General features: G+C 47.6%; 1 protein-coding gene across 1 annotated transcript in view; it reads left to right on the top strand.

Moving 5' to 3' along the window:
* Positions 1–339: 339 nt before the first annotated feature.
* The window catches only part of LOC103179649 (cadherin-7), a 54,071-nt gene continuing 26,469 nt past the window's right edge, over positions 340–27,941 (top strand). Inside the window, exons 1-4 of the mRNA XM_042332323.1 lie at positions 340–481; positions 16,732–17,114; positions 22,515–22,809; positions 27,377–27,496. Of these exons, the coding sequence (XP_042188257.1) occupies positions 16,896–17,114; positions 22,515–22,809; positions 27,377–27,496 (634 nt within the window). The 5' untranslated portion in view covers positions 340–481; positions 16,732–16,895. The remainder of the gene's footprint in view (positions 482–16,731; positions 17,115–22,514; positions 22,810–27,376; positions 27,497–27,941) is intronic.

The following is a 27,941-nucleotide window of genomic DNA, read 5'->3' as shown; positions in this document are numbered from 1 at the left end:
TTATGAGCTGTGGTGTGTGTGTGTGTGTGTGTGTGTGTGCGTGCGTGTGTGTGTGTGTGTGTGGTTTGAGGCTGGTACAAAAAGTCTCAGCCCTCCTTTCCGAAAAGAGTCGTGTCCCCGATGAAGTGTTGTGTTGTCGTGCGATCGGGCTGAGACGACTATAGGAAGCGTGTTCACTTGTGCTGCAATTCTGTGTGTGCTCTGCCTGTCCGCCTGTCTGGTCTGTGCTGTGCTGTGCTGTGGTGTAGTGTAGTGTAGCGCTAGCCTTCAGCTCAATCTCCGCCTGCGAAGTTGTCAGTGGACTGAGCCTCAGTGTTTCGCACCCGACTTAAAGTGGACGATAGAGAGAACCTATCGCTGTGCATTTCACGAGCCTATCGTCTCTTATTGCTGCTGTAAGGCGAACGGAGAGGAGGTGTATTTTTTTCTGGACGGAGAGAGAGAGAACTGGGAGCTCGAGGTGGATGCAGGAGAAGGTAAGGTGCGTTCATTCAAAGCGACTTGCTCCGCGCAACATACTACTCTTGCTATTTTATTTTAACCACACACAGCTGAGGCTTTAACCAGAAGGAGCTTCAGACTGCGATGCTTTGTTTCATCTGAAGAGCAAAGACCGGGTTACTAGTGAAACGCAAAGGGCAGTGCAACTGATTTCTTTAATTAGTATTCTGGAGGTCGGGTTATCTCTGCAGTGACTGGGATGCCTTTCTATTGATCGCAAGTCAATCCACTGCTATAATCTACTGGGTTGTCACTCTATTGAATGCTTGCTACTTTTTTTTAATTCCCTCCCTCTCTCTCCCCACCTCATCCCCCCCCCCCTCACCCACACACACACTCGCTGTGCATGGGGATACCCATGGGATGGATTCCAGGCACAAGCGAGTGACTGAGATAAATTTAACCCTGTCGCTACCAGCATTGATCTTCTGGGCTGACTCAGGTACCAATAACATTGATAACAATCCTTGTGTTTGGGGCAGCGCCTCAGCACGTCTTCGAGACGTCTCAAAGCGCTTCGCAGGATATGCTGCAAAGTGGAACGACTGGGTATTTTGTGGGTGAAACGCGGAAGCCCATTGCCCACAGCAGCGTCTCACAAACAGCCGTGGATTGGGCGAGCAAAATATTTATCCATTTGTTTATTTTTTGATGGGTCGATTAGCCCCAGAGAGCGATCTGCCGATCAACTGACAAGTGGATTCCTACTTACCGCTAAATAAACAGAGGCGTGTGGAGTACGGAAACTTGCTTGATCTCTCACCTGGCTGGATGGATGGAATCTTAATCAACAAATTACATGGCGATTAACCATGTTAAAGTTAATGTGCGCTTGGGGGCCAGTGGTGTGGGGAGGAGGGGGGAGAGGTGGGGGCAACACAGCAGCAACCGTTCTGAGAGTCTTCTGTAGACAAATATCAATTAATAATAACAATACTAGTCCTTGCATTTGATACAGCGCCTTATCACATCTTCGAGACGTCTCAAAGCGCTTCACAAGACATACTGTAAAGTGAATTGACTGTTTATTTTGCGGGCGAAACGCGGCAGGAGGTGCTAATGACTACCCACGCACTCTGCGACGTCTCAATGGCGTGATAAGGCGCTGTGTCAAATGCGAGGATTATTAATCATTATTATTATTAAACAGAAGGTTGGAATGAGCATCGGTGTGTCATCGAAACAGCCCGCTTTGCATGTCTCTTGTTGAAGGGAGGGTTTTCAGTTAACACCCTGAATGCTTGTTTAATTTGGCCGCAACTCTAAATAAAAGGAACAAAAAAATTGGTTAGAGATCAGCATTGCTGGAGTTCCATTGCATTGCTAGTGATATGCTCCCGGTGTTTTATTTTAATGGAAAAAAGCCTCCAATGGACTGACTACCATCCCTCTTTTCCACCTGAATTTGCTTATTAAATGTTGCTGCTTTGATGATGTATTTAATGGTATAATAATAATAACAACAACAATAATAATAATAATGAGAATAATATTGTAAGCTGTGCTTTTTTTGTGGGGGGGGTGGGGGGGAGTGGGATTGTTACCTTTGTTTTATTGCAGTAGAGAAATAAAATATGTGCCAACAAAGTGCACATAGAAAATATTAAATATTAAATATGCATACTAAACGTACATAGATTAATGCCCCCAGCTATTGTTAGGCTCAGCTCATGTTGCAATGTGCACCTATGGGATTTTGTTATCCGTGAATATAATAATAATAATAATAATAATCCTTGCATTTGATATCACGGCTCATCGCGTCTTCGAGACGTCTCAAAGTGCTTCACAGGATACCCTGTAAAGTGAATTGACCGTACATTTTGTGGGTTAGAATCAGGAAACGGACTGAGAAAATAGCAGTGGATGTTGCACTGTCAGATGGGCACATGGCAATTTCACAGTAAAATGCAATTAATGTTCACGAGAAACCAATTATGGGTTCGCACGTGTATGTATAACCTGATTAATAATAGCTCGGCACAGCAGCAGAGCTTTGCCTTAAGTTCATGACAAACCCTGCGTGGAATGTTTGGGGATGTTTCTAAGTAAATACATCAATAATATTTTGGGCGCTCGATCCACGACCGCTCGTGGGGACGCTGCTGTGCGCATTCGGCTGCCGGGTTTCGCCCACAAAGTATACAGTCAATCCACATTACAGTCTATTGTGTGAAGCGCTTTGAGAGGTCTCGAAGCTGTGAGAAAGCGATGCATCAAATGCAAGGATTATTATCATCATATCCTTTGCAGTTGCTGCGACCCCTTTCAAGTCAGGAGAGCGTCCCGAAGTGCTTCACTGAATTTACTGTGGAATGTAGTGACTGTGCTTGTTACTATTATTAATAACTTGTTGGTCGTCGGTCGACGTTCTACATGTTCGCCCTGTGTCTGCGCGCAACAGGCAATGCGCATCAGTGACAGGACGGGCTGACTGCTTGCTCAGCGCAGAACGAATGCAACTTACGCTTATAATAATAATAATCCTTGCATTTGATGACGAGACATCTCAAAGCGCTTAACGGGATATACTGCATTACAAATTGACAGTGTGCTTTGTGGGCGAAACCCACAACCGTGGATTGCGTGAACGCATTTTTATTAATTTTTGGGGGGAGGGATTATTACCCCCATCGACTGGGAACCAGGTACCTATTTACCGCTAGAGGCATGTGGGTCAAGGAAATTTGCCTAAGGTTTTGCCCCGCCCGGGAATCGAACCCGGGTCCTCTCGCTTGCTAAGCGAGTGCGCTAACTACTTCGCTATGGGAGCGCCCTATTATATAGGGCCTTTCAGGTCGGATGGACGTCTCAAAGCATTCAACTGGGCACCCAAGCTGGGAGTGAGAGCTGACTTACTGACTGGGGTGGGGTGGAAGATGACCGATAAGAGGGGATGGGAGGGAATCGGAGGGAGGGGAGGGAGGGAGGGAGGGCGTTAGAGGGAAGGAGGGAGTCAGAGGGACTCTGGGCTGGAGTTCCAGAAAGTTGTGAGCAGAAAGGCTGAAAGTACGGCTGTCGATGGTGGATCAGTCGATCCACTGCGTTTCCCACTGCGAGGAAATGCTGGACTTCCTCGAGTCTAAAATCGAGGGAATCCGCTCACCTGCCACTGTCCTCCCAACTTCCACCCCCTCCCTAAACAACCCCCACACTCCGACGACTACCGATCCCTTCTTCCACACCTTTGAACCTGTCACCCCCTCCTCTGTCTTCAATACTATATCCTCCATGAAGCTCACCACCTGGGCCCTGAACGCCATCCCCACCCCTCTCCTTAAATCCCAGCTCCACCTCCTTGCCCCACTACTCGCCGACATCATCAACCTCTCCCTGTCATCTGGCACTGTTCCTTACACCCCCTCAAAACAGCCACTATCACTCCCACCTTGAAGAAACCTTCCTTTGATCCATCACAGCTATCCAGCTACCGGCCCATCTCCCACCCCCCTTTTCTGTCCAAGGTCCTTGACAGAGCCGTTGCCTCTCAGCTTCGCTCTTTCCTCCCATTCCCTCCATGAGCGCTTCCACTCGTAAACTGCTCTGGTCAAGGTCACAAACGACATCTTGACCATATGTGACCAGGGCTCCTTCTGTCTCCTTGTCCTCTCCGCCGCCTTTGATACTGTGGACCACTCAATCCTCCTCCACCGCCTCTCCTCCCATCTCAACTTTCAAGGTTCTGTCCTTGACTGGTTCAGGTCCTACCTCCACTTCGTCTCAGCGAACGGCTTCTCCAGCCCCCGCACCGTCTCGTGCGGTGTTCCTCAGGGCTCTGTCCTCGGTCCCCTCCTCTTCACCCTCTACATGCTCCCACTTGGTAACATCATCCACAAACATGGGTTAAATTTCCACATGTATGTGGATGACACCCAAATCTATCTCTCTGCCTCCACCCTCAACCCCAGGACAACTGGTGTCCTGACCGACTGTCTGTCCGACATTAAGTCCTGGACGAGGGCCAACTTTCTCCAACTCAACGTCAGTAAGACAGAGGCCCTCCTGATTGCCTCCGCACCTCAGGCGTTGGCAGCATCAGCCTCCACGGCTGTACACTAACCTCACTAAGTCAGTCAAGAACCTGGGTGTCTTGTTTGACCCCGAACTGTCCTTTCTCCTCCACATCCGCGCCATGACCGGCACTGCCTACCACCACCTCCGCAACATTGCCAGACTCCGCCATTGCCTCACCCCTCAGGCTGCCGAACCCTCACCCACACCTTCGTCACATCAAGGCTCGATTATGGAAACTCCCTCCTCATCGGCCTTCCCAACTCTTCCCTTCACAAGCTGCACATCATCCAAAACTCTGCAGCTCGTGTCCTCTCACGCGCCAGGCTCCCCAACCCCATCACTCCCAACCTCGCCCGACTCCACTGGCTCCCCATCCCCCAGAGGATCGAGTTCAAGATCCTCGTCCTCACTTTCAAGGTCATCCATGGCCTTGCCCCCTCCTAACCTCTCTGACCTGCTGACTCCCTACCAATCTGCCCGCTCCCTCCGTTCAGTGGGCTCTGGCTGCTCCATGTCTCACGCCCTACCATTGGTGGCCGGACTTTCAGCCTCTCTGCCCCCACACTCTGGAACTCCATCCCACAGTCCCTTCTCCTCGCTTCCTCCCTTGCCTCCTTCAAGGCCGGTCTCCTCTTCGATCGTGCCTTCAGTCGCCCTCCCACCTCTCTGCCTTCCCTCACCCCTCCCCCACCCCTCCCCCATCCTCAGGCTCCGACACCTGACTCTTCAGCGCCTTAGGACGTCCTCCCGACATGAAAGGCGCTCTATAAATGTCATTTTGCTGTTGGTGTTGATAGGGATGACCAAAATCTACATCAAATGTATCCTATGAGGCTTATTGCAAGGATGCATCACGCATATGTAACGTGTACACAGGTGTAGGTTAGATCCGGGACACACCCTGTACTCTGGTCCATGTTAGTTGTGATATAAACTATGTGTATGTTGTGTACCAGTCTGTGAGCTTCACCTCAGCTTCATGAGGATAGAGATTGAGGTCTTTTGCGAAACACTGCCCACATTATCCCCAAAATTTTATTTGTAGGGAGGGGGAACATGTGCATATTGGCCTGTATAATACACAAAAAAAATTGTTATTCACAGGGTAGAGAGCCTGTGTGATGTATACTGGCTTGTGTGACAGACACTATATAATAATAATAATAAACCTTGCATTTGATATAGTGCCTTATCACGTCTTTGCGACGTCTCAAAGCGCTTCATAGGATACACTGCAAAGTGAATTGACTGTGTGTTTTGTGGACGAAAACGCAGCAGCCAATTGCTCACAGCGGCGTCCCACAAAACAGTCGTGGATTGAAGCGACCAAATTATTATCATTATTTATGTGTGTGACAGACTGCAGCATATGTGGTGTGTTTGTCAGTTGCAGGACAGACGGTGTGTTGTGTGTACCAGTCTGTGTTTGATTTTTCTATTGTCCAGCCGGGTTTCTGACACGTGCGGAGACCCATCACCGTGCTTAAGAGTCTCCAAACCAAGCTGAGAATTGCAGGCGCCCCACCTGCACATGCTACGTTACCGTGCAGGCTGTGCGTGTGCGTTTTGTGTCTCAGGCTGCGTGTGACACATGGCTACAGACACAGGACAGATAACATGTTGTGTTGCGTTGCGCTGTGTCAGTCTGTGCTGTGCTCCGCTCCCGAATCCCGTCCGTCACACCTGATGTCTTTCCTCAGATCCTCCCCTAGATGGCGAGTTGGCCAACTCTAAGACTTGTCTGGGTCAGGGGGAGGGAGGTGGGTGGGGGAGTGGAGCAGAAGAATAAAAAGCAAGCAATTCCCCTTCCACTGCTCAAGAAAGCCAGGAGATCAAAGAGTGGCATCAGAGGGAATAGGAGTTGGGGGTGGTGGGGTGGGGGGGGGGGCAAAGGAAAGCAGGGGAGGTGGGGAATCAGGATGTTCTCTTGACTTGAGCTGCGGTGAAATTGCCGAACACTAACCTGCGGAAAAAGAGTGTTTTTATTTTGTGTGTCTCAGTCTGTGCGTTTACACCTGGATATCGTGACAGGACTGCGTGCGTTACTCTAGACTGTGTTGCTCTTCGCAAACGAGGTGGGATTCCCAGGCAGAGCGAAACAAGTTTCCTTACTCCACGCGCCTCTGTTTACCCAGCAATAAAGAGGAACCTGGTTGTTGGTCGATTGAAGGATCGCTTTCTGGGGGGGGGGGGGGGCAATAATCCCTTCAAAAATAAACGGTTTGGTCACTCAATCCACGACTGTTTGTGGAACACTGCCGCGTGCAATTGGCTTCCGCATTTTACCAAAAAAATACAGTCAATCCATTTTAAAATATTGGAACATAGGAACAGGAGTAGGCCATTCAGTCCCTCGAGCCTGTTCCGCTATTGTACCTCAACTCCAATGACCCGCCCTTGTCCCATATCCCTTCATACCCTGACCTAACAAGCGTCTGTCCACCTCAGTCTGGAAAATTTGAATGGATCCAGCAATCTACTGTGTGAAGTGCTCTGAGACGTCTCAGCGACGTGATAAGGCGCTGTGTCAAGTGCCAGGATTATTATTATTAGGACGCCTTTCGTTTCGGCCAAAGGCTGCGTGGAAAAGATCGCACAGGTCTGTCCGACAGGTCTTTCACTGAAACGAACATGGCGGGTTAACTGTGCTGTGGGATTGGTAAGGTTTTGGGGAGGTCGGAGGCTGTTAGCTTCTCTTTGCAGCTCAGAGGGTGCTGGAACTCGATAGATATCACAGTGCCATATGTTGGGAACTGTTACATCGCTCTCTCTCTCTCTCTCTTTGTCGCTGTGTCTCTCGTGAGCCACAGATGCACATTGCAGTGTGTTACATCCCCCCCCACATCTATTTGTGTGAACATTCAGGGCAGCTGACGGAGCTGTGGTGTCATCTGGTGAGGGGCAAGTTAATAGGCTCGATTAGGCTGACTGCAGCCATCGAACTGAGTCTCTGCTCATACCTCTCTACCTTGACTCGTCACAGCCGTGGGAATAGGCAGCGAGGCAAATGAAACACACACATATATACACACACGTACAGCACACACACATTTATACACATATACACACATACACACGCATGCACACACATACAGTTATACACATATACACATGTGCACACACATGCACACACATATATGCATACACATACATAGACACACATATACACACATATGCACACACACATACACACACATACAGACACACACACACACAAACACACACATATATGCACACACTCACCGAGGCTCCAACCCAACCGATTAGTCTTTTAAGTGCAGCACCAAATTTAGCAAATAACACAGCTGCTTCTTCATACTAACTACCAATAAACTCCTGATAACTCAACCCTGCCTCAACTTGTCATAGCACTTAATTCATCATTGCACACACACACACACAGCCCCCAGCGCTATGTAAGTGCACGTTGTGTTGTTGTTGTTGTCAACAATCCTGGTTGCATTTATTTATTTATATATATATATATGTGTGTTTAACACTTGTCTACAAACTTCTTCGTGCTCTGGCACCTCCCTATCTCTCCGCCCTGTTTATTCCCCACTCCCACCACTCTCCACCTCCACTCGGCTGGCTCCGGCCTCCTGTTTGTCCCCCGTCCCCTCCATTCTACCATCGGCGACCGAGCTTTCAGCCACTATGTGGAGTCCTGTGGCTCAAAGGTTAGACCGCTCCCCTGGCAAATGAGAGGACCTGGGTTTGATTCCCGGGCAGCGCGAAACATTGGGCAAGTTTCCTTACTCCGCACACTGTTTACCCAACAGTGAGTGGGAACCCGGTTGTTAGTCGATTGACGGATCACTTTTACGGGAGCGATAATCCCTTCAACAACAACAAAAAAAATTTGGTCACTCAATCCACGACTGTTTGTGGGAAACTGCTGAGCGCAATTGGCTGCCGCGTTTCGCCCACAGAATATACAATCAATTCGCTTTACTGTGTGTCCTGTGAAGCGCTTTGAGACGTCTCGAAGACGTGATAAGGCGCTGTATCAAATTTATTTATTATTACATCCTGAAACTCTGAAACTCTCTCCCTTAATCCCTCCACCTTGCCCCCTCCTTCCCCATCTTCAGATCACGCCTCGAGCCATTCCTCTTCGACAGCGCCTATGCTCACCTCCCCGCCCCCCCCCCCCCAGCTCGGTGTCGGGCTCTGCCACTGTTATCAATACCACTTAGATTTCTTTACGCTCCTCGTATTAATCGCCTCCTATCTCGTAACCCGCTCCCCTAACCTCCATTGGAGTCATGGCGTACTCCTGGCGGGGAGAGTTGTAAGCACTCGAAAGGCGAAGTGCGGATAATTCCTTGGTATCAAGCAAAGGCCAGTGGAAATCTGGAACTCTCTTCCTCAAAAGGCTGTGGATTATGGCAGGATCCATTCCAATAATTATGCGCCTTGCAGCTTAAAGCGACGTTGATTTCAAAACGCCTCACCCATAAGTGTCTGTTTGACGTTTCCTCTAAGAAAAGAAGATAGACAGAGCCCTTTCTGCCGAGAAAAAACAATTGTTCAAAGCAAACAACTGAGAGAAATCTATGATTGTTCAGTGATTCTGCTGAGTGTTCAGTCAGCAATGTCATTCTCAGATCTGTGCGGTTTGCAATTCCTTTTCATGTTCCTTATAGAAAACGGAGATAAAAAATAATAATTTTAATAATCCATGCGTTTGACACAGCGGCCTATCTCCTCGCTGACACATCTCAAAGCGCTTCGCAAGATATACCGTAACGTGGATTGACTGTGCTTTTTGTGGGCGAAACGCGGCAGCCAATTGCGCACAGCAGCGTCCCACAAACAGTCGTGGATTGAGTGACCAAAATATTATTATTATTATTTTTTGAAGGAATTATTACGCCCGGAAAAGCGATCCGCCGATCGACTAACAACCGGGTTTCCACTTACTGCTGGGTAAACAGAGGCGTGTGGAGTAAGGAAACTTGCCCAGCATTTCACCCTGTTTTTTGTGAGCGGAACATGGCAGCCAATTTGCGCACGGCCGTGTGCCACAAACAGTCGTGGAATGAGTGACCAATTTTATTTGGGGGGGGGATGGTTAGCCAGGACACCAGGAACCCTCTCCCCCAGTGTCCAGGCCACAATCTCCCGGGCGAAATTTATCATTCAGTTCATACCTGTTTGTGGGACGTTGCTGTGCATAAATTGGCTGCCACGTTTGCCTGCGATTACCCAATCACCGCTCTTCACAGCAAGTTCCCTGCGAAGCCCTTTGAGATGTTTCAATGCTACAACCGCTGCATCAAATGTAAGGATTATGGTTGTTGTGATGGTCATATGTGTGAATGACTTACAGTGCGGGATTGCAAAATGCACGTCTTGCATATCCATATCCCAAGTTAGTCTGGGCTCATAAATAACCCAAATGGTTGAATGTAAAGCACCATTTTAATAAGGCACATTATCATAGTTCTGATGTAAATGTTCTGCAAAACTCAGACAGCCAATTATAATAGATTTGTGCCACATTGGCGGAGGGGCCATCCTTCAGATGATGAGACATTAAACCACGTTTCTTTTTTGTTGGTCGACTGGGTGTCTGACACGTAGGGAAACCCATCACTGTGCTTAAGAGTATCCAAACCAGACTGAGAATTCCATGTCTCCCACCTACACACACACACATATATATATATATATATATATATCGTCTGCCTGTTCAGGTGGATGTCAAAGATCCAGTGGCACTATTCGAAAAGAGAAGGGAGTTTCTCTCTCTCGGTGTCCTGGCCAACAATCCCCCAGGAAAAATTGGTCATTGACTTCATGGCTGCTTGTGGGACACTGCTGTTTGCAAATCAATGGCTGTTTTTACCCACAAAATACATGGAGAGGGTTAGGGGAGGGGGTTTGGATAGGTGGTCATTCAGATCAGAAACCAGACAATTTCTGCTGTTTCAGAATCGATTTGATGTATCACTTACTTTAAAAGTCCACATTTACGGAAGAGTCCTTGTATTTGGTTTGGCACTTTTCATGCTGGGAATACCTCTCAAGGCTGTTCACAGGATACGCTCTAAAGTGTAGTGACTGCGTATTTTGTACGGGCAACCTGGCAGCCAATTACGCACAGCAGTGTCCCACAAACAGATGTGAAATTTATCCAGGGCCGGATACGACAACCAAGACGATGGGAGAGAGAAACTCACTTCTCTTTAGTGCCACGGCATCTTTAATGTCCAACTGAACAGGCAGACGGGGCCTTGGTTTAACATTCTCATCCGAAGGACGGCACCTCCGATAATGCAACAGCCCCACCAGCGCTGCAATGGAGTGTCAGCTTAGACTGTGTGATTCCAAGTCCTGACGCGGGGCTTGAACCCACAACCTTCTGCCTCAGAGACAATGGGTGGGGGGAAATCACTGCCCCCTGGTGGCACTCACTCGCCCTTGCAGCCTACACCTTGAACTTTCTTTCAGAGTGACGGGAATTCTTGAATCAACACCGAACATGTGACGAACATGAGCATTTCTCGTGATCAGGCAACATTTGTGTTGCATTTACATTTGTGGAGTCCTGTAGCTCAGTGGTTTGCAAGTGAGAGACCTGAGTTCAATTCCAGGCAGAGGGCGAAACCTTGGGCAAGTTTCCTTACTCCACACAGAGCCTAATAATAATCCCTCCAAAACCAAAAACAATAATAAATTGGTCATTTTCAATCTACGACTGTTTGTGGGACATTGCTGTGCGCAATTGGCTGCCGCGTTCGCCCACAAATATACAGTCAATTCACTTTACAGTGTGTTCTGTGAAGCGCTTTGGGACGTCCTCCCGACGTGAAAAGCGCTATATCAAATGCAAGGATTAATTATTAACAGCCTCCGGTGAACATCTGCTGCAGTTTCCAGTACATTGCCTTCCAATAATAACTGGGCCCTCGATTCATTTCAAATGCCACTCAATCCACGACTGTTTGTGGGACGCTGCCGTATGCAATTGGTTGCTGCGTTTTGCCCACAAATACACAGTCAATTCACTTTACAGTATATTCTGTGAAGCACTTGGAAACATCTCGTTGCTGCATAAGTTGTTGCTGCATCAAATGCAAGGATTATGATTACTATTATTAAATGAATCAAGAGTCTGCTGAATACTGTAGCGTAGTGGTTAGAGCACTCACCTCGCAAGCGCAAGGACCTGGGTTTGTTTCTTGGACGGGGCAAAACCTTAGGCATGTTTCCTAGGAGGTAAGTAGGAACCCAGTTGATAATCAATTGGCCGATCACTCTCCGGGGGTAATAATCCCTCCAAAAAAAATGTGGTCACTTCAATCCACGACTGTTTGTGGGACGCTGCTCTGCGCAATTGGCTGCCGTGATTCACCCTCAAAATATACAGTCAATTCACTTTACAGGGTATCCTGTGAAGAGCTTCGAGACGTCTCAAAGACGTGATAAGACGCTATATCAGATGCAAGGATTATTATTATTATTAAATGCAGCATCTCTTCAGGTGTTGTTAAATTGAACTGATCCGTTGGAATGGACTGACCATGTTGAAAGTGCAGGTGTTTTGTGGCAATGGAGCATCTCCGGCTCAGCACTCTCACCTCTTGGTCAGCTGGTGTGGGATTGTCTCCTTGTTATTGCGGCCAATAATCCTCCAGATAAAGCTTGTCACCTCCCTCCTTGACTACTAAAACACCCTCCTCGCCGACAATTCCCAGCCCAGCTATCCACAAACTCCAGTTAATCCCAAACTCGCACTGAACTCCATACCCCCATCACACCAGTTCGAGGCGGGCTCCACTGGCTCACCGTCACCGAACAGATTGGTTTCAGGATCCTCACACTAGTTCTGAAATCCCTTCGTGCCCTGGCACCTCCCTACCTCTCCGACCTGCTTACCAAATGCAAAATAGTACCAAATAGTGTAGACTGCAGCGGATAAAAGGATGATGATTATCATTATTATTAGCGGCAGTAGACATGTTGCCAAGTGTGTCCTTTGCCCTTGTTTTATCGAAGGGGCTGCTTTGTAAGGCCAGGAGGATGAAAGCAGTATAGGTACGTGTGGGTGTTGAAAACCACCCAACTTTGCTCCATTCACTGTGACTCGTCTCCCACTCCGCCCGCTCCACCATCAGCTGTTGGGCTTTCAGCCTCTCTGCCTCCACCCATTGGAACTCCATCCCACAGTCCCTTCGCCTCGCCCCCTCCCCTCGCCTCCTTCAACAACAACAACATTACATTTGTATAGCGCCTTCCACTATACTCTATATACACTCTACTCAAGCCCCTCCTCTTCGACCGCACCTTCGGTCACCCTCCTGCCCCCACGCTCCCTGCCCTCCAACCCCTGCTGATCCCGACCCCCAGCTCGCGTCCAAATCCCTGACTGTCCAGCGCCTTGGGACGTCCTCCCGACGTGAAAGGCGCCGTGTAAATGTCATCTGTTGGTGTTAAGAACGCCCACGTTTGTATGGACTGAATCGTTGTCGTTTAATGCAGCTGCCACGAATTAGACGTGCCACAGCATCTATTGATCCTCCCGTTTGTGGGCTTGTAAGCTGCTTTGAATGAGAGGTTTGGTAGATCAGTGGTGGGTGGCCAGCAAAATACATTTTCTGGATTGAATGTTTCTTGATTTGATGCCATAAAATGAGAAATATTCAATCAAGATGCAAAACTGAAAGCACACTGCCTATCGAACATGTATCGAGGCTTGTGCGAATGTTGCGGGGAGGGGAAACTTTTTGACGGCCCCGAAGACCACTTCCGGCCCCCGGGCCACAGTTTGGCCATTACGCTCAGTGGTTAGAGCGCTCGCCTCGCAAGCAAGAGAACTGGGTTCACTTCCCGGGCGAGCTGAAATGTTGGGCAAGTTTCCTTACTCCGCACACCTCTGTTTATCTACCAGTAAGCAGGAATTTTTAACAATTCCTTTAAAAAAACAAATAAATAAATAACTTAGTCACTCAATCCCTGACTGTTTGTGGGACGCTGCTGTTCGTAATTGGCTGCTGCGTTTCACCCACAAAATACACAGTCAATTCACTTTACAGTATATTCTGTGAAGCGCTTTGAGACGTCTCAATGACGTGATATGGCGCTGTATCAAATACAAGGATTATTATTATTGCATTTGATATCGTGCCTTATCACGCCATTGAGACATCTCAAAGCCCTTCGCAGAATATACTGTAAAGTGAATTGGCTGTATATTTTGTGGGTGAAATAAGGCAGCCAATTGCGCACATTTTTAGATTGAATGACCAAATTATTATTATTATTATTACTTATAACAAATTTTTGAACCGATCATTAGCCCCGGAAACCGATCCGCCAATCGACTAACATCTGGGTTCCTGATTACTGCGAGGTAAACAGAGGTGTGTGGAGTAAGGAAACTTGTTTAAGGTTTCGCCCTGCCCAGGAATCGAACCTGGGTCTTCTCGCTTGCAAACACGCCAGTGAGTATATCTCACTAATTAATAAGGACAAACTTGACTGCCCTCACAGTGAATTTTCCCTGTCTGAGTTAATAACAAGAAAATCAGTCGGCGACTGCATCACTAACACAGACCCACATACTTCATTGATACTTGATAATCGCGTTGACTGTTGTTATATACATGAAGAATGTAAAACAGCCTCTGATTTAGATTTATAGAGACTTAGCCTGATAGATTTAGCATTGACGCAACTTCTCACACAACTTGGCCCATGTTCAAATGTCAAGGCGATGTTTAAAAGGCCTAAATATTTTAATAAAACACTTTCAGAAATGTCAATGGGAGAAAAAAACGATAAATCTAAAATACAAATCCCGTAGAAAAACATTGCATCGATGTCTTGCAATCCCACATAAATATCCTTGATCGATCAGTGATTGATTCTTTAGGCATTGTTAGCCAGAGAGATTGCATCAATAACTATTGTGTTATTGCCTTATTTAGTAACCGTGAGTCTGGGTCAGAAGGTTGTGGGTTGAGGTGAGGATTTGAAACTCATTCTGAATGTTGCAGGTGTCTTTTCAGAAAAGAATTAATAACAATAATAATACGATACTAATAATCCTTGCATTTGATACAGCATTCTATCACGTCTTCGAGACGTCTCAAAGCGCATCACAGAATATACTGTCAAGTGAATTGACTGCATATTTTGTGGGCGAAACGCGGCAGCCAATTGTGCACAGCAGCGTCCCACACACAGTGATGCATTGAGCGACTACATTATTATTTGCTTATGTTTTGGAAGGGATTATTACCCTGGAAAAGCGATCCGCCAATCGACTAACAACCGGGTTCCTACTTACGCTAAGTAAGCAGCGGCGTGTGGAGTAAATAAACTTGCCTAAGGTTTTGCCCTGTCCGGGAATCGAACCCGAGTCCTCTGGCTTGCGAGGCGAGCGCTCTAACAGATACACTACAGGACTCCAATGTGATGAAGCGCTGTAAAATGCAAGTCGTTTCCAAGTGACTTATGGAGAATGTCACCCTCGTGCAATAAAGCTGGTCTTCTCGAGCTGTCAGTCACGCAGTATTGGATTTGCTGAGAGATTCTGCTGTTATTACACAGTGTCTTTCTGGCAACACTTCATCATTTCAGCTGCACAATGCAAACACAGTTCAATAATGTATGTGCCTCACTTTGTCCCTCTCGCTTATATTGTACCTGATCTATTGCACCTTTGTATGTGACACAAAGGCTAGTGAGTAGCTAATTCCCCTAGAGTCCTGTAACTCAGTGGTTAGAGCACTCGCCTCGCAAGCGAGAGGACCCGGGTTCGATTCCCGGGCGGGGAGAAACCTTAGGTAAATTTCCTTACTCCACACGCCACTGTTTACCCAGTCGTGAGTAGGAACCCGGTTGTTAGTCGATTGGCGGATCACTTTCTGGGGGAATAATCCCTCCAAAAAAAATTGGTTAACCGCTGCACTTTACAGTATGTGCTGTGAAGTGGTTAGAGATGTCTCAATGATGTGATAAGGTGCTGTATCAAATGCAAGGGATTAATATTGTTATTACTATTCTGCTTTTAAATATCTCCCCCACCCCAACACACATCCCAACACGCAATGTGGCTGGAAGTGTGGGAGTAATGGAGGCAAAGTCTTTCAAAGAGCTAGCATGGGCACGATGGGCCGAATGGCCTCCTTTCTGTGCTGTAGGGCTTCTATGATTCTATAAATGGGACTCAGGTGAATATACGACTTAGGTGATTATATGATTTAAATGGTTAGAGCGCTCACCTTGCAAGTGAGAGACCTGCGTTCGATTCCCGGGTAGGGCGAAATGTTGGGTAAGTTTCCTTACTCCATATGCCTCTGTTTACCTAGCAGTAACCCAGGAACCCAGTTGTTAGTCAATTGGCGATCACTTTTATGGGGGTAATAATTCCTTCAAAATAATAATAATTTGGACACTCAATCCACGACTGTTTATGGATCACTGCTGTGTTCAATTAATTGGCTGCTGCATTTTGCCCACAAAATATACAGTCAATTCACTTTACTGTATATCCTATGAAGCGCTTTGAGACGTCTCGAGGACACGATAAGGCGCTGTATCAAATGCAACGATTATTATTATAATACTGAGAAGCTTCCCTTGTATACTTCGAAGATGTCTCCCTGACGTGAAAGGCATCATATCAAATCCAAGCATTATACAAACAAAGGTTATTATTTGTGAACCGTATCAAGTAAAATGAGTGGGTTAGCCACCTACGCTTGCAGAATGGAAGTGCTTTCAGTAGAACTACAATGTGTATTTCAACTAACTTGTGATTTACTTGCCAATTGACATGTAAAAATCTGTCCCCATTTCTCCGGGACTCCATGTTATATCAAAATAATGGAGGCATTTATGTATCGAAACATCCTCCTGTTTGTCCCTTGTGCCCTCCGCTTCACCATCGCTGGTTGTGCCTTCAGCCACTACGCCCCGAAACTCTGTCACTCTCTCCCTCAATCCCTTCGCCTTGCCCCCTCCCTCCTTCCCTTCCCACCTTCAAATCCCGCCCAAAGACTTTCCTTGTTGATCGCAGTTACGGTCACCTCCTCCCCTCCACACCCCTCTCCCCCTGGCGTGGGGTCAGACTCCACCACTGCAAAGTGCTCGGGAGTCTACCCCGTGTGAAGGACGCTACATAAATGCAAGCCATCGTTGTGGGAGGTCGATCCTCAAAGCCTTTTCAATGACAACAGCTCTCCTCTATATCTCTTCTAGGTGCCCACTGAAGTGAATCTATCAAAAGCGAGCTCCTTCTTCAGTCCAGTTGCCCACAAATTAATATCTCCGGGCTCCAGACTCACACCCAGGCAGAGGCGATTGCTGGCAAGTCAAGCGGAACACAGGCCGAGATCTTTTTGTCAAGGTTCTCCCTGGGAAAAATGAAGCCGAGTGACAGGAGATTTTGCCGTTTTCTGGGGCTAATGACATTGTTCCTGTGCCTTTGTGAGACAAGTCTATCGTACTCCTCGCCCTCAGCGTCTCGCCCACAGGCCAAGGACTCACAGGAAGCTCACCAGAGGGTGAAGCGAGGCTGGGTGTGGAACCAGTTCTTCGTTCTGGAAGAATATACAGGGACAGATCCTCTCTATGTGGGAAAGGTGAGAGAATGTGTGTGTGTGTGTGTGTTTTTTGGCCCTAACTCTCGGAGTTGCCGTCCTTTAGATGAGACGTTAAACCGAGGTCCCGTCTGTGCCTGTTCAGGCAGACGTTAAAGATCCCCATGTCGTTATTCGGAAAGTGAAGCGAGTTTGTTTCCCCCGGTCTCCTGGCCAACAATCCCCCAGATAAAAGTGGTCACTCACTCCTTGGCTGTTTGGGAGACATTACTGTGCACAATTGGTGCCACGTTTCGCCCACGAAATACACAGTGAATCCACTTTGCAGTATATCACGTGACGCACTTTGAGACATCTCAACGATGTGACCCAAGGAACCGTGACCCCACTGGAAGGTGGGGAATCGCACAGCGTAGTAGTTAGAGCACTCGCCTCGCAAGCGAGAGGACCCGGGTTCTATTCCTGGGCAGGGCAAAACCTTAGGCAGGTTTCCTTACTCCACGTGCCTCTGTTTACCCAGCAGTAAGTAGGAACCCGGTTATTAGTCAATTGGCGGATCACTTTCCAAGGGTTATGATGCGTTCCAAAAATATACATATAATAATAATAATTTGGTCACTCAATCCACGACTGTTTGTGGGACACTGCTGTGGGCAATTGGCTGCCGTGTTTTGCCCAGTTCACTTCGCAATATATTATGTGAAGCGCTTTGAGAAGTCTCAATGACATGATACGGTGCTGTATCAAATGGAAGGATTATTATTATTAGTATTAATAAAAAATAGACTCAATGCTTCTTCATGAAATCTGACTTTTATTGGCCCTCTATGAAACCCACCCGGAAATCCCCGATGACTTTGTTCATGAATTATCCTATTAGCCGCTGGACACAAGCCATAATTTACAAGGGGGAGTGGTTGAGCATCTCCTATTTAATCAGCAGGAGAACTTTTAACTGAAGTACACTGGTTTCGCATCGACTGAGAACAGATACTCAGCGCACACACGCTCTGCCTTCTCTTCTCTTGAACGGCGAGGACGTGAGATGTGATTTATTGAAAGCCTAATCAGCACTCAACGCTGGTGAAATGCGCTCCTGTTAAAGACGTTTGTCCGCTGCAATATGTCTGCCAAGCAAGGAGGATTTGAAACGAGCAGTAAACCACTTCGTAAATGTGACGCTCGTGCAGAATCAAAAGGCGATGTTGTTTTAATTGTTACACCCAGAACCCTGGTGCTTTACAGCAGCTCCTTTTGTAATGAGCTGTTGAATGAGAAGCCTATGTTCCTTTTGTTTCCCTGTCTGACTGGACACTTCATGACAGCGTTCCTGTGTTTCACCTTCACCAGGTTGGAAAGGGTTTATTTGAGGGGAGGACTGTGAAATTAGTGTTCGTACACCTCCCATGAATCCCTCCGTATAGCTTTCACCTTCCACAGTGATTGTATCAAAACTTTGTCCTGTTCACCTCAGGAAGGATATCTTGGCTCTGGAGGGGGTGCAACGCAGCCTCACCAGAATGATACCAGGGATTAAAGGGTTAAATTATGAGGACCGGTTGCATAAACTTGGACTCCATTCCCTTGAGTTTAGAAGGTTGAGGGGTGATCTGATGGAGGCGTTTAAAATGATAGAGGGATTTGATAGGGTAGTAACAGAGAAACAATTTCCTCTGGTGGGGAATCCAGAATAATCCATCATCTTATAATTAGAACAAGGCCATTTAGCTCTGGCTCTCGCCAACCTGCGCCTAATACTCTCCGGAATTAGGTAAGCAGAATGGGTCCCTCTGGGGAGAGAGAGCGCATTCCATTCCAAATACCTATCTCTGGGATTTCCGTGTGTAGGTGGGAGGCGCGGAATTCTAGGTTTGGTTTGGATGCTCTTAAGCAACGGTGATGGGTTTCTGCATGTGTCAGACACCCGGCTGACCAAAAATAAGGGCAATTGTCATAAGGTTAAGATCATGAAGATTTAAGGTACTTTGACAGCATCACATTTATAACATACATCCTAAACTCCATTCTGCTGCATGTAGTAATTTCCCTGCGTATGAAGCACCATTCCCGGCATATATGGAGCTAAATATTTATGGAGTTCAAAATCCTGGTCCTCGCCTTCAAAGCCCTCCACCGCCTTGCTCCTCCCTGCCTCTGTGACCTGCTAACTCCATATAGACTTATCCCCTCCCTCTGCTCAGCGGGCTCTGGCCTACTCCATGTCCCCCGCCCTAACGCCCCCAGTCCATCCCACCATCGGGCCTTCAGCCTTTTAGTTCCCACCCTTTGGAACTCCATCCCACAGTCCTTTTGCTTTGTCCCCTCTCTTGCCTCCTTCAAGGCCTGCCTCAAGACCCTCCTCTTCCACCGTGCCATCGGTCACCCTCCTATTCCTACATTCCTTGCCCTCCACCTCTCCTGACCCCAATCCCCAGCTCGGGTCCAAATCCCTGACTGTCCAGCACCTTGAGACGTCCTCCCGACGTGAAAGGCGCTGTGTAAATGTAATTTGTTATTGTTGATGATTATTGTTACTATTAAGCCTCCCCTCCTTCTATTCCCCATTTTTATACCCCTTTATTCCCTTTACCGTCATGTATCCGTCAAGATTGCTCTTAAATACTTCAAAGCTTTTTATTTGAGCCCACATTATTATTATCCCCGTGAGAAAAAAATCCTCCTTAAACTCCTTCTATGGAATTATTATTCTGCTCAGGTTGGCTTTCTACTCCAAATGTCAATTTTTTCCAATGTCGCCGCGTTTCACAGAGCTACATGCCGGAGACAGCACAAACATTTGTTTCAAAGATGATCAAATTATATCTAGTGCCTTTAGACAGTGTCACAAGTCACAGGGCTGTCTGATGAGCCATTCTAACTCTTAGCGTTGTCTCATAGTTTGCTCTGAGTCGTAGCGGATTCCTGTAGTGTATTTGGTTAGAGCACTCACCTCGCAAGAGAAGACAAGGGTTTGATTCCCCGCCAATCGACTAACAACCCGGTTCCTACGTACTGTTAGATATACAGAGGCGCGTGTGTGGAGTAAGGAAACTTGCCTAAGGTTTCACCCGCACTCCCCCCTGGGAATCGAACCCGGGTCCTCTTGCTTGCGAGGTTAGAGTGCTCTAACCAATACGCTACAGGACTCCTGGGGGGGGGGGGGGGGGAAACGGGGGGAGAAAAACACAGCTTCCAAACCACAATTCCCACAATCTCCCTCAATGTTTAAGATGGTGAGAAATGCCCTTAAGCGCTCTGAGACGCTACCCTGGGTGGAGGGCGCGAGTTAGGTGCGAGTTGCTGTTGAAATGCGGTCCCTGATGTTCCTCAGCCACTCTCAGAGATGTCAATGAAACAGCCCGGAAAAAAAATATCAAAGCAAGCCGGGGGGGGGGGGGGGGGATGTGTTTGACTTTGACGTGTCAGGCCGAACCGGAGTCTTTAGCAAGGGTACGCTAGCGTGACTGGTGTCTGGCGAGATTGACCAGGAGGTTTGAATTCACTGCAGTTGGTAATTAAATATCGATTCAGGTTTACAAGCGGGGGGAATAGCGCGCCTGTGACAGGCGTCAAACCCGTCCGTTGCTAAATGAGGCGTCACCGTTGGTATTGAGAATAATGATGCTCTTGTGAAGTTTCAGCGCTCGGCACTTCATAATTATCCCGACTGCTTGACATGCCGTTCCAATGTCGTTCTGCCCACAAAAAATATACAGTCAATTCACTTTACTGTATATTCTGTAAAGACCTCTCGAAGACTCGATCAGGTGCTATATCAAACGGAAGGATTATTATTATTATTATTATTATTATTATTATTATTATTATCATTTTAGAACCTTACGCGTCAGGTGCACATCTCAAAGGATATATCGTGAAGTGTCGTGACTGTGTACATTGAGCAGCAGCCAATGTGTACGCAGCAATGTCCCACATGCAGCCGTGAAGTAAATGATCAATTTTATTTGGGGGATTGTTGGCCAGGACACCGCGAGAGAGAGAGAGAGAGAGAGAGAGAGAGAGAAACTCCCTTCTCTTTTCGAATAGCGCCACGGGATCTGTTATGTCCACCTGAACAGGCAGGTGTGGCCTTGGTTTAACATCTCATCCGAAGGACGGCACCTCCGTCAATGCGACGCCCTGCTTGTCAGCCTCCCAACTCTTCCCGGCACAAGCTGCAGATCATCCAGAACTCTGCAGCTCGTGTCCTTTCTCGCACCAGGCTCCATAACCCCATCACCCCCACCCTCCAAAACCCCATCACCCCCACCCTCGTCTGGCTCCGCTGGCTACCCATCTCTCAGAGGATACAATTCAAAATTCTCGTTCTCGCCTTCAAGGTTCTCCGTGGCCTTGGCCTCTCCAATCTCTCTGACCTGCTAACCCCTTATCAGCCTGTCCGCTCCCTCCGCTCAGCAGGCTCTGGCCTGCTCCATGTCTCCCGCCCGGCCCGCCCCACCATCAGCGGTCAGGCCTTCAGCCTCTCTGCCCCCAACCTCTGGAACTCCATCCCACATTCCCTTCACCTCGCTCCCTCCCTCGCCTCCTTCAAGCCACGTCTCAAAACCCTCAGCTTTGACCGAGCTTTCGGCCACCCTCCTACCCTCCCTGATCCCAACCCTCCCCCACGCTTGGGTTCTAATCCCTGACTGTCCAGTGCCTTGGGACGTCCTCCCAACGTGAAAGGCGCTTTACAAATGTAATTTTGTATTGTATTGTGGATTGTTTGGTGGCTTGATAGCAAAGTTCAGTACTCTTTTCAGCATCTTCCAACTCCTTTACAAGATTAACGCTAACTTTAATCTCATACTCTCATACTCAAGATGACAATTAAGAGTTAAACGCTTATAGATGGGGCTGGGTCTCGACTGTGCCTATAATAATAATAATAATAATAATCCTTTTGCTTGAACATTTTGCTTGAACCGACTCTGGCAGTGAGTTCCACATTCTCACCAGCCTCTGTGTGAAGTAGTTCCTCCTAAACTCCCTTTTAGATCTACCGCTGGCTGCCTTGTATTTGTGCCCTTGCTTATGATATCGGTGTTTAAAATAATAATAATCCTTGCATTTGGTATGGAACTTCATCACGTCGCTGAGACGTCTCAAAGCGCTTCACAGAATAAACTGCAAAGTGGCAGCCAATTGCACACAGCAGCGTCCCACAAACACTCATGGATGGAGTCAACAAATATTTTTTTGGAGGAATTATTTATCCCTGGAAAGCGATTCCCCCAATCGACTAACAACCAGGTTCCTACTCACTGCTGGGCAAACCGAGGCGTGTGGAGTAATGGGTAACTTGCCGAGGGTTTCGCCCTGCCCGGGAATCGAATCCGAGTGCTCTAACTAATACGCAACAGCACTCGTTTGTCTTTGTCGTCGAGGCATGTTGTTGTTGTTGTTGTGTTGAGTCTCAAGCCTGGGTTTGTCTCTCGCCAGCTTCACTCGGACGCCGATCGAGGCGACGACTCCATCAAGTACGTGCTGTCGGGAGAAGGAGCCGGTTCCATCTTCACCATCGACGAAATCACAGGAGACATTCACGCCACCAAGCGCCTGGACCGGGAGGAGCAGGCCTATTACACGCTGAGGGCCCAGGCTGTGGATAAGCTGACAAATAAACCCGTTGAGCCCCAGTCCGAATTCATCGTCAAGATACAGGACATCAACGACAATGAGCCCCAGTTTCTGGACGGTCCCTATGTGACCAGTATCCCTGAAATGTCCCCCGTGGGTGAGTGAGATCAGAAACTTGTGCTGCTATAATGCTTCTCTTTCATGTCATAGCTTAGCGGGTAGTGCATTCGTGTAGCTGAGGTGTTAGAGCACTCGCCTCGCAAGCGAGACGACCCAGGTTCGATTCCCGGGCGGGGAGAAACCTCAAGCAAGTTTCCTTACTCCGGGAGTAAAAAATTCCTGAAAGTGAAGACTTTGTATGTGTGTGTGTGAGCGTGTGTGTTTGTGTGTGTGGGGGGGACTTGGGACATTGGGACTTGGAATCACATTGTCAAAGCTGACACTCCAATGCAGTGTGTTTCATTGTCGGAGGTGCCGTCGTTTGGATGAAATGTTAAACCGAGGTCCCATCTGCCTGTTCAGGTGGATATTAAAGATACTACTAATAATAATAATCCTTGCATTTGATATAGCGCTTTTCATGTCGGGAGGACATCCCAAAGCGCTTCACAGAACACACTGTAAAGTGAATTGACTGTATATTTGTGGGCGAACGCAGCAGCCAATTGTGCACAGCAATGTCCCACAAACAGTCGTAGATTGAAAATGACCAATTTATTATTGTTTTGGTTTTGGAGGGATTATTATTAGGCTCTGTGTGGAGTAAGGAAACTTGCCCAAGGTTTCACCCTGACCTGCCGGGGATTGAACTCAGGTCTCTCACTTGCAAAGCGAGTGCTCTAACCACTGAGCTACAGGACTCCACGGGGATATTATTATCGAAAAGAGAAGGAAGTTTCGCTCTCTCTCTCAGTATCCTGGTTAACAATCCCCCAAATAAAATTGGTCACTGTCTCCATGGCTGTGTGTGGGACACTGCTGTTGCAATCGACCTGCACCTTTCACTCACAATATACATCATCAATCCACTTTTGCATATCCTGTAAAGCGCTTTGAAATGTCTCGACGACCTGATAAGGCACTATATCAAATGCAAGGATTATTATTACCATTATTTCTTTCCCCAAATTTACATCAAGCACCCAACAACAACAAGATTTCATTTATAGAGCGCCTTTCACGTCGGGAGGACGTCCCAAGGCGCTGGACAGTTGGGTCGGGACTCGAGCAGGGGGGAAATGGTCAGGGTGAGGGGAGAGAAGGGAGGGAGCAAGGAGGGGGGAAATGGTCAGGGTGAGGGGAGGGAAGGGAGGGAGCGAGGAGGGGGGAAATGGTTAGGGTGAGGGGAGAGAAGGGAGGGAGCGAGGAGGGGGGAAATGGTCAGGTGACGGGAGGGAAGGGAGGGAGCGAGGAGGGGGTAGAGAGTCGAGAGGGGAGCTGAAGGCACGGTCAAAGAGAAAGGTCTTGAGACCGGCCTTGAAGGAGGAAAGGGAGAAGCGGCGAAGGCACTGGGGGATGGAGTTCCAGAGCCTCGGGGCTGAGAGGCTGAAGGCTCGGCCACCGATGGTAGGGCGGTTGGGGCGGGGGATGTGGAGCAGACCGGAGCCAGAGGAACGGAGGGTACGGGCAGATAAATAGGCACCCAAGGCTTTGTCTGTCTACTTCTTTCAAACATCTCACCAATGCACGGCGAAAAAAGGCACAGTCTCCTTTCAGTGAAAAACTTGGAAAGGTTACAATATCAATCTGTTCAAAGGGTGTAATTTCATTGTTCTTATGTTGCTTGAATAGACATTCAGAATCACACAGCCAGCTGTAAATCCAGACATATCAATAAGCGTGTCTTATTATATAAGTGTTCATTAAGGTTTAAGCTGTTGAGCCATAAAATTATTACCAGTCAGAGCTGCATTTGTAGGTGTCAGCTTGGCTCAGTTGGTAATGTTCTCGCCTCTGAGTCAGAAGGTTGTGGGTTCAAGCCCCACGTCGGGAATTTGAATCATATACTCTAAGTTGGCCCTCTAATGCAGTCTTGGGGGAGTGCTGCATTGTTGGAGGTGCCATCCTTCGAATGAGGTGTTAAACCGAGGTCCTGTCTGCCTGTTCAGGTGGATGTTCAAGATCCCTTGGGAATATTTGAAAAGAGTTTCTCTCTCCCGGTGTCCTGGCCAACAATCCTCCAAATAAAATTGGTCACTCAATTCATGGCTGTTTGTGGGACACTGCTGTGCCCAATTGGCTACCGAGTACCGTCCACAAAATTTACAGTCAATCAACTTAACAGTACCTCTGGCACGTGCTTTGAGCTATTTGACTGCGTGGTAAGGCAGTGTATAAAATGTAATGATTAATATTATTGTTCCATAACACAAAGCTTTACAATAATGCTTAATAATTCACAACAATAACAGATTCCTTTAAACATACAATCGATTCTATCAGTTTTTTTGAACATTGGGTTTCCCTTCCCAAATTGTCACCTTATTTGCTCCCCTCTCCATCCTCTCCGCTCCATCCCACCACCTGCCCTGGCCAAGTAGGGCAGAGCTCAATGTATTGCCAGGTTTTCTGTTTGTGCCACTGTTGGAGTGGCAGCCAGGATGTATAAATGTGCCTGGTAGGGCATCTGTCCTCCAATTCTCCTTCACTCCACATGGTCACTGGCTCTGATCAGATTAGCGGAGACTTGAGATCAGGGATAAACCTGCAATCCTTTGTGCATTCCTCACCCCTGAGATACCATTCTTCGGATGAGATGTTAAGCTGAGATTTATCTCTCTCCTGGTAACCTGGCAACAATTCCCCCAAATAATATTAATGTATCTGTCTACTTAAGTGAATTGTATCTGCATATTCATGGAGTCCTGTAGCGTAGAATTTAGAGCACTCGCCTCGCAAGCGAGAGGACCCGGGTTCGATTCCTGAGTAGGGCGAAACTTTAGGCAAGTTTCCTTTTTCCACACGTCTCTGTTTACCTAGCAATAAGTAGGAACCTGGCTGTTAGTCGATTGGCTTTCCGTGGGTAATAAACCCTTCAAAATAAAAATAGAAGTTTGGTCACTCAATGCATGAGTGTTTGTGGGACACTGCTGTGCGCAATTGGCTGCCACGTTTCACCCACAAAATATGCAGTCAATTCAGTTTATAGTATATTCTGCGAAGTGCTTTGAGATGCCTCGACACCGTGATAAGGCGCTATATCAAATGCAAGGATTAATATGATTATATTGCGATGCCTATTCAATAAAACACGAACATGTCAGCTCACAAGTTGCATCGATTTCATGGTGTAACGTGATGACTGATCCAGATGGACTGATTCGCTATGTTTCTTGCAGCGAGAGACTCACTGGGGGTTCCTAAGGATAACAATTTCTTTTGCTGTATCTTCCTAATGGAATTTCCTATTAGTTAGGACCTAATTGTGTCATTTATGGAGTCCTGTAGCTCAGTGGTTAGAGCACTTGCTTTGCAAGCGAGAGACCTGAGTTCAATTCCAGGCAGAGGGCGAAACCTTGGGCAAGTTTCCTTACTCCACACAGAGCCTAATAATAATCCCTCCAAAACCAAAAACAATAATAAAATTGGTCATTTTCAATCCATGACTGTTTGTGGGACATTGCTGTGCGCAATTGGCTGCCGCGTTCGCCCACAAATATACAGTCAATTCACTTTACAGTGTGTTCTGTGAAGCGCTTTGGGACATCCTCCCGATGTGAAAAGCGCTATATCAAATGCAAGGATTATTAAGGATTATTATTATTTATAGTTAAAATGCATTTTAGCAGAATGGAAGAAGGCTGGTGTGATGGAAGCTTGTGAAAATCGTTGTGTGTCATCTTCCCTCCACCCCCATAGCCCCCTTCCCTCCCCCCCCCTTACCCTTCACCCCCTCCTCTCTGATCCCAACCCGCATCTCGGATGTAAACCTCTCATCGTCCAGAGCCTTGGGACGTCCTCCCGAAGTGAAAGGCGCTGTATAAATGCAATTTGTTGTTGTTGTTGAAGTCTCACGTCAAGACTTTGAGCTGGTACAGTCCAGACTGACATTCCAGTGCAGCGCTGAGGGATGCGATACATTGTCAGTAGTGCCGTCCTTTAGATGAGAGGTTAAACTGCGATCTCTCTCGGTATCCTGGCCAAGAATCCACAAATGTGCAGTGACAGTACCAAAGCACTTCGAGACGTCCTCCTGTTGTGAAAGGCGCCGTGTCAAAAACAGTGGGTTCTTGTCATTGAGACCCGTTCCGTACTGGTTAGAGCACTCGCCTCGCAAGCGAGAGGACTTGGGTTCGAATCCCAGTGGGGAAGCGAACCTTAGGCAAGTTTCCTTACTCCACACGCCTCCATTTACCAGCAGTAAGCAGGAACCCAGTTGTTAGTCGATTGGCAGATCAGTCTCCGGGGATAATAATCCCTTCCAAAATAAATAAATAAATAAATAAAATCATTTGGTCACTCAATCCATGACTGTTAGTGGACACTGCTGTGCGCAATTTTTGCTTCATTTCGCCCACAAAATAGGGAAGTCTCAAGGACGTGATGAGGCGCTATATCAAATGCAAGGATTATTATAAAAAACAGAAGCCGCTGGGAACACTCGGCGGGTCAGGCAGCATCTACGGAGAGAGGAAAATTATTTAACGTTTCAGGTTGATGACCTTTTGTCAGATTATTGTCATTATTGATACAATTTACCATGTGTTCTGCTGTGTTCTGTGCAGGAACCTCTGTGCTCCAGGTGACAGCCACCGACGCTGATGATCCCACCTATGGGAGCAGTGCCAGGGTGATTTACAGCATCCTTCAGGGACAACCATACTTCTCTGTGGAGCCAAAGACAGGTGATGACCATCAATAATGGAAGAGAGTGTGTGTATGGTGTAAAGGGGCTCAATGGTAGCAATCTCGCCCCTGAGCCAGAACATTGTGGGTCCAAGTCCCGACATGGGGGGGCATAGTCAACCCAACTCTCCAATGCAGTACTGGGGGTGTCTTACACTGTTGGAGATGCCGTCCTTCAGATGAGATGTTAAACCAATGGTCCCGTTTGCTGGTTCAGGTGGACGTTTGATTTCAAGATCCTCATCCTCACCTATAAGGCCATTCATGGCCTCGCTCCCTCCTACCTCTCCAACCTACTATCCCCCTACCTACCTGCCCGTACCCTCCGTTCCTCTGGCTCCGGTCTGCTCCACATCCCCCGCCCCAACCGCCCTACCATCGGTGGTCGGGCCTTCAGCCTCTCAGCCCCCAGGCTCTGGAACTCCATCCCCCAGTGCCTTCGCC

Source organism: Callorhinchus milii, unplaced genomic scaffold, assembly GCF_018977255.1.
Source record: "Callorhinchus milii isolate IMCB2004 unplaced genomic scaffold, IMCB_Cmil_1.0 Scaffold2, whole genome shotgun sequence".
In the NCBI taxonomy this organism is placed as follows: domain Eukaryota; kingdom Metazoa; phylum Chordata; class Chondrichthyes; order Chimaeriformes; family Callorhinchidae; genus Callorhinchus; species Callorhinchus milii.
Note: the sequence above shows the minus strand (reverse complement) of the source record. Positions and strands in the feature narration are given on the sequence as shown.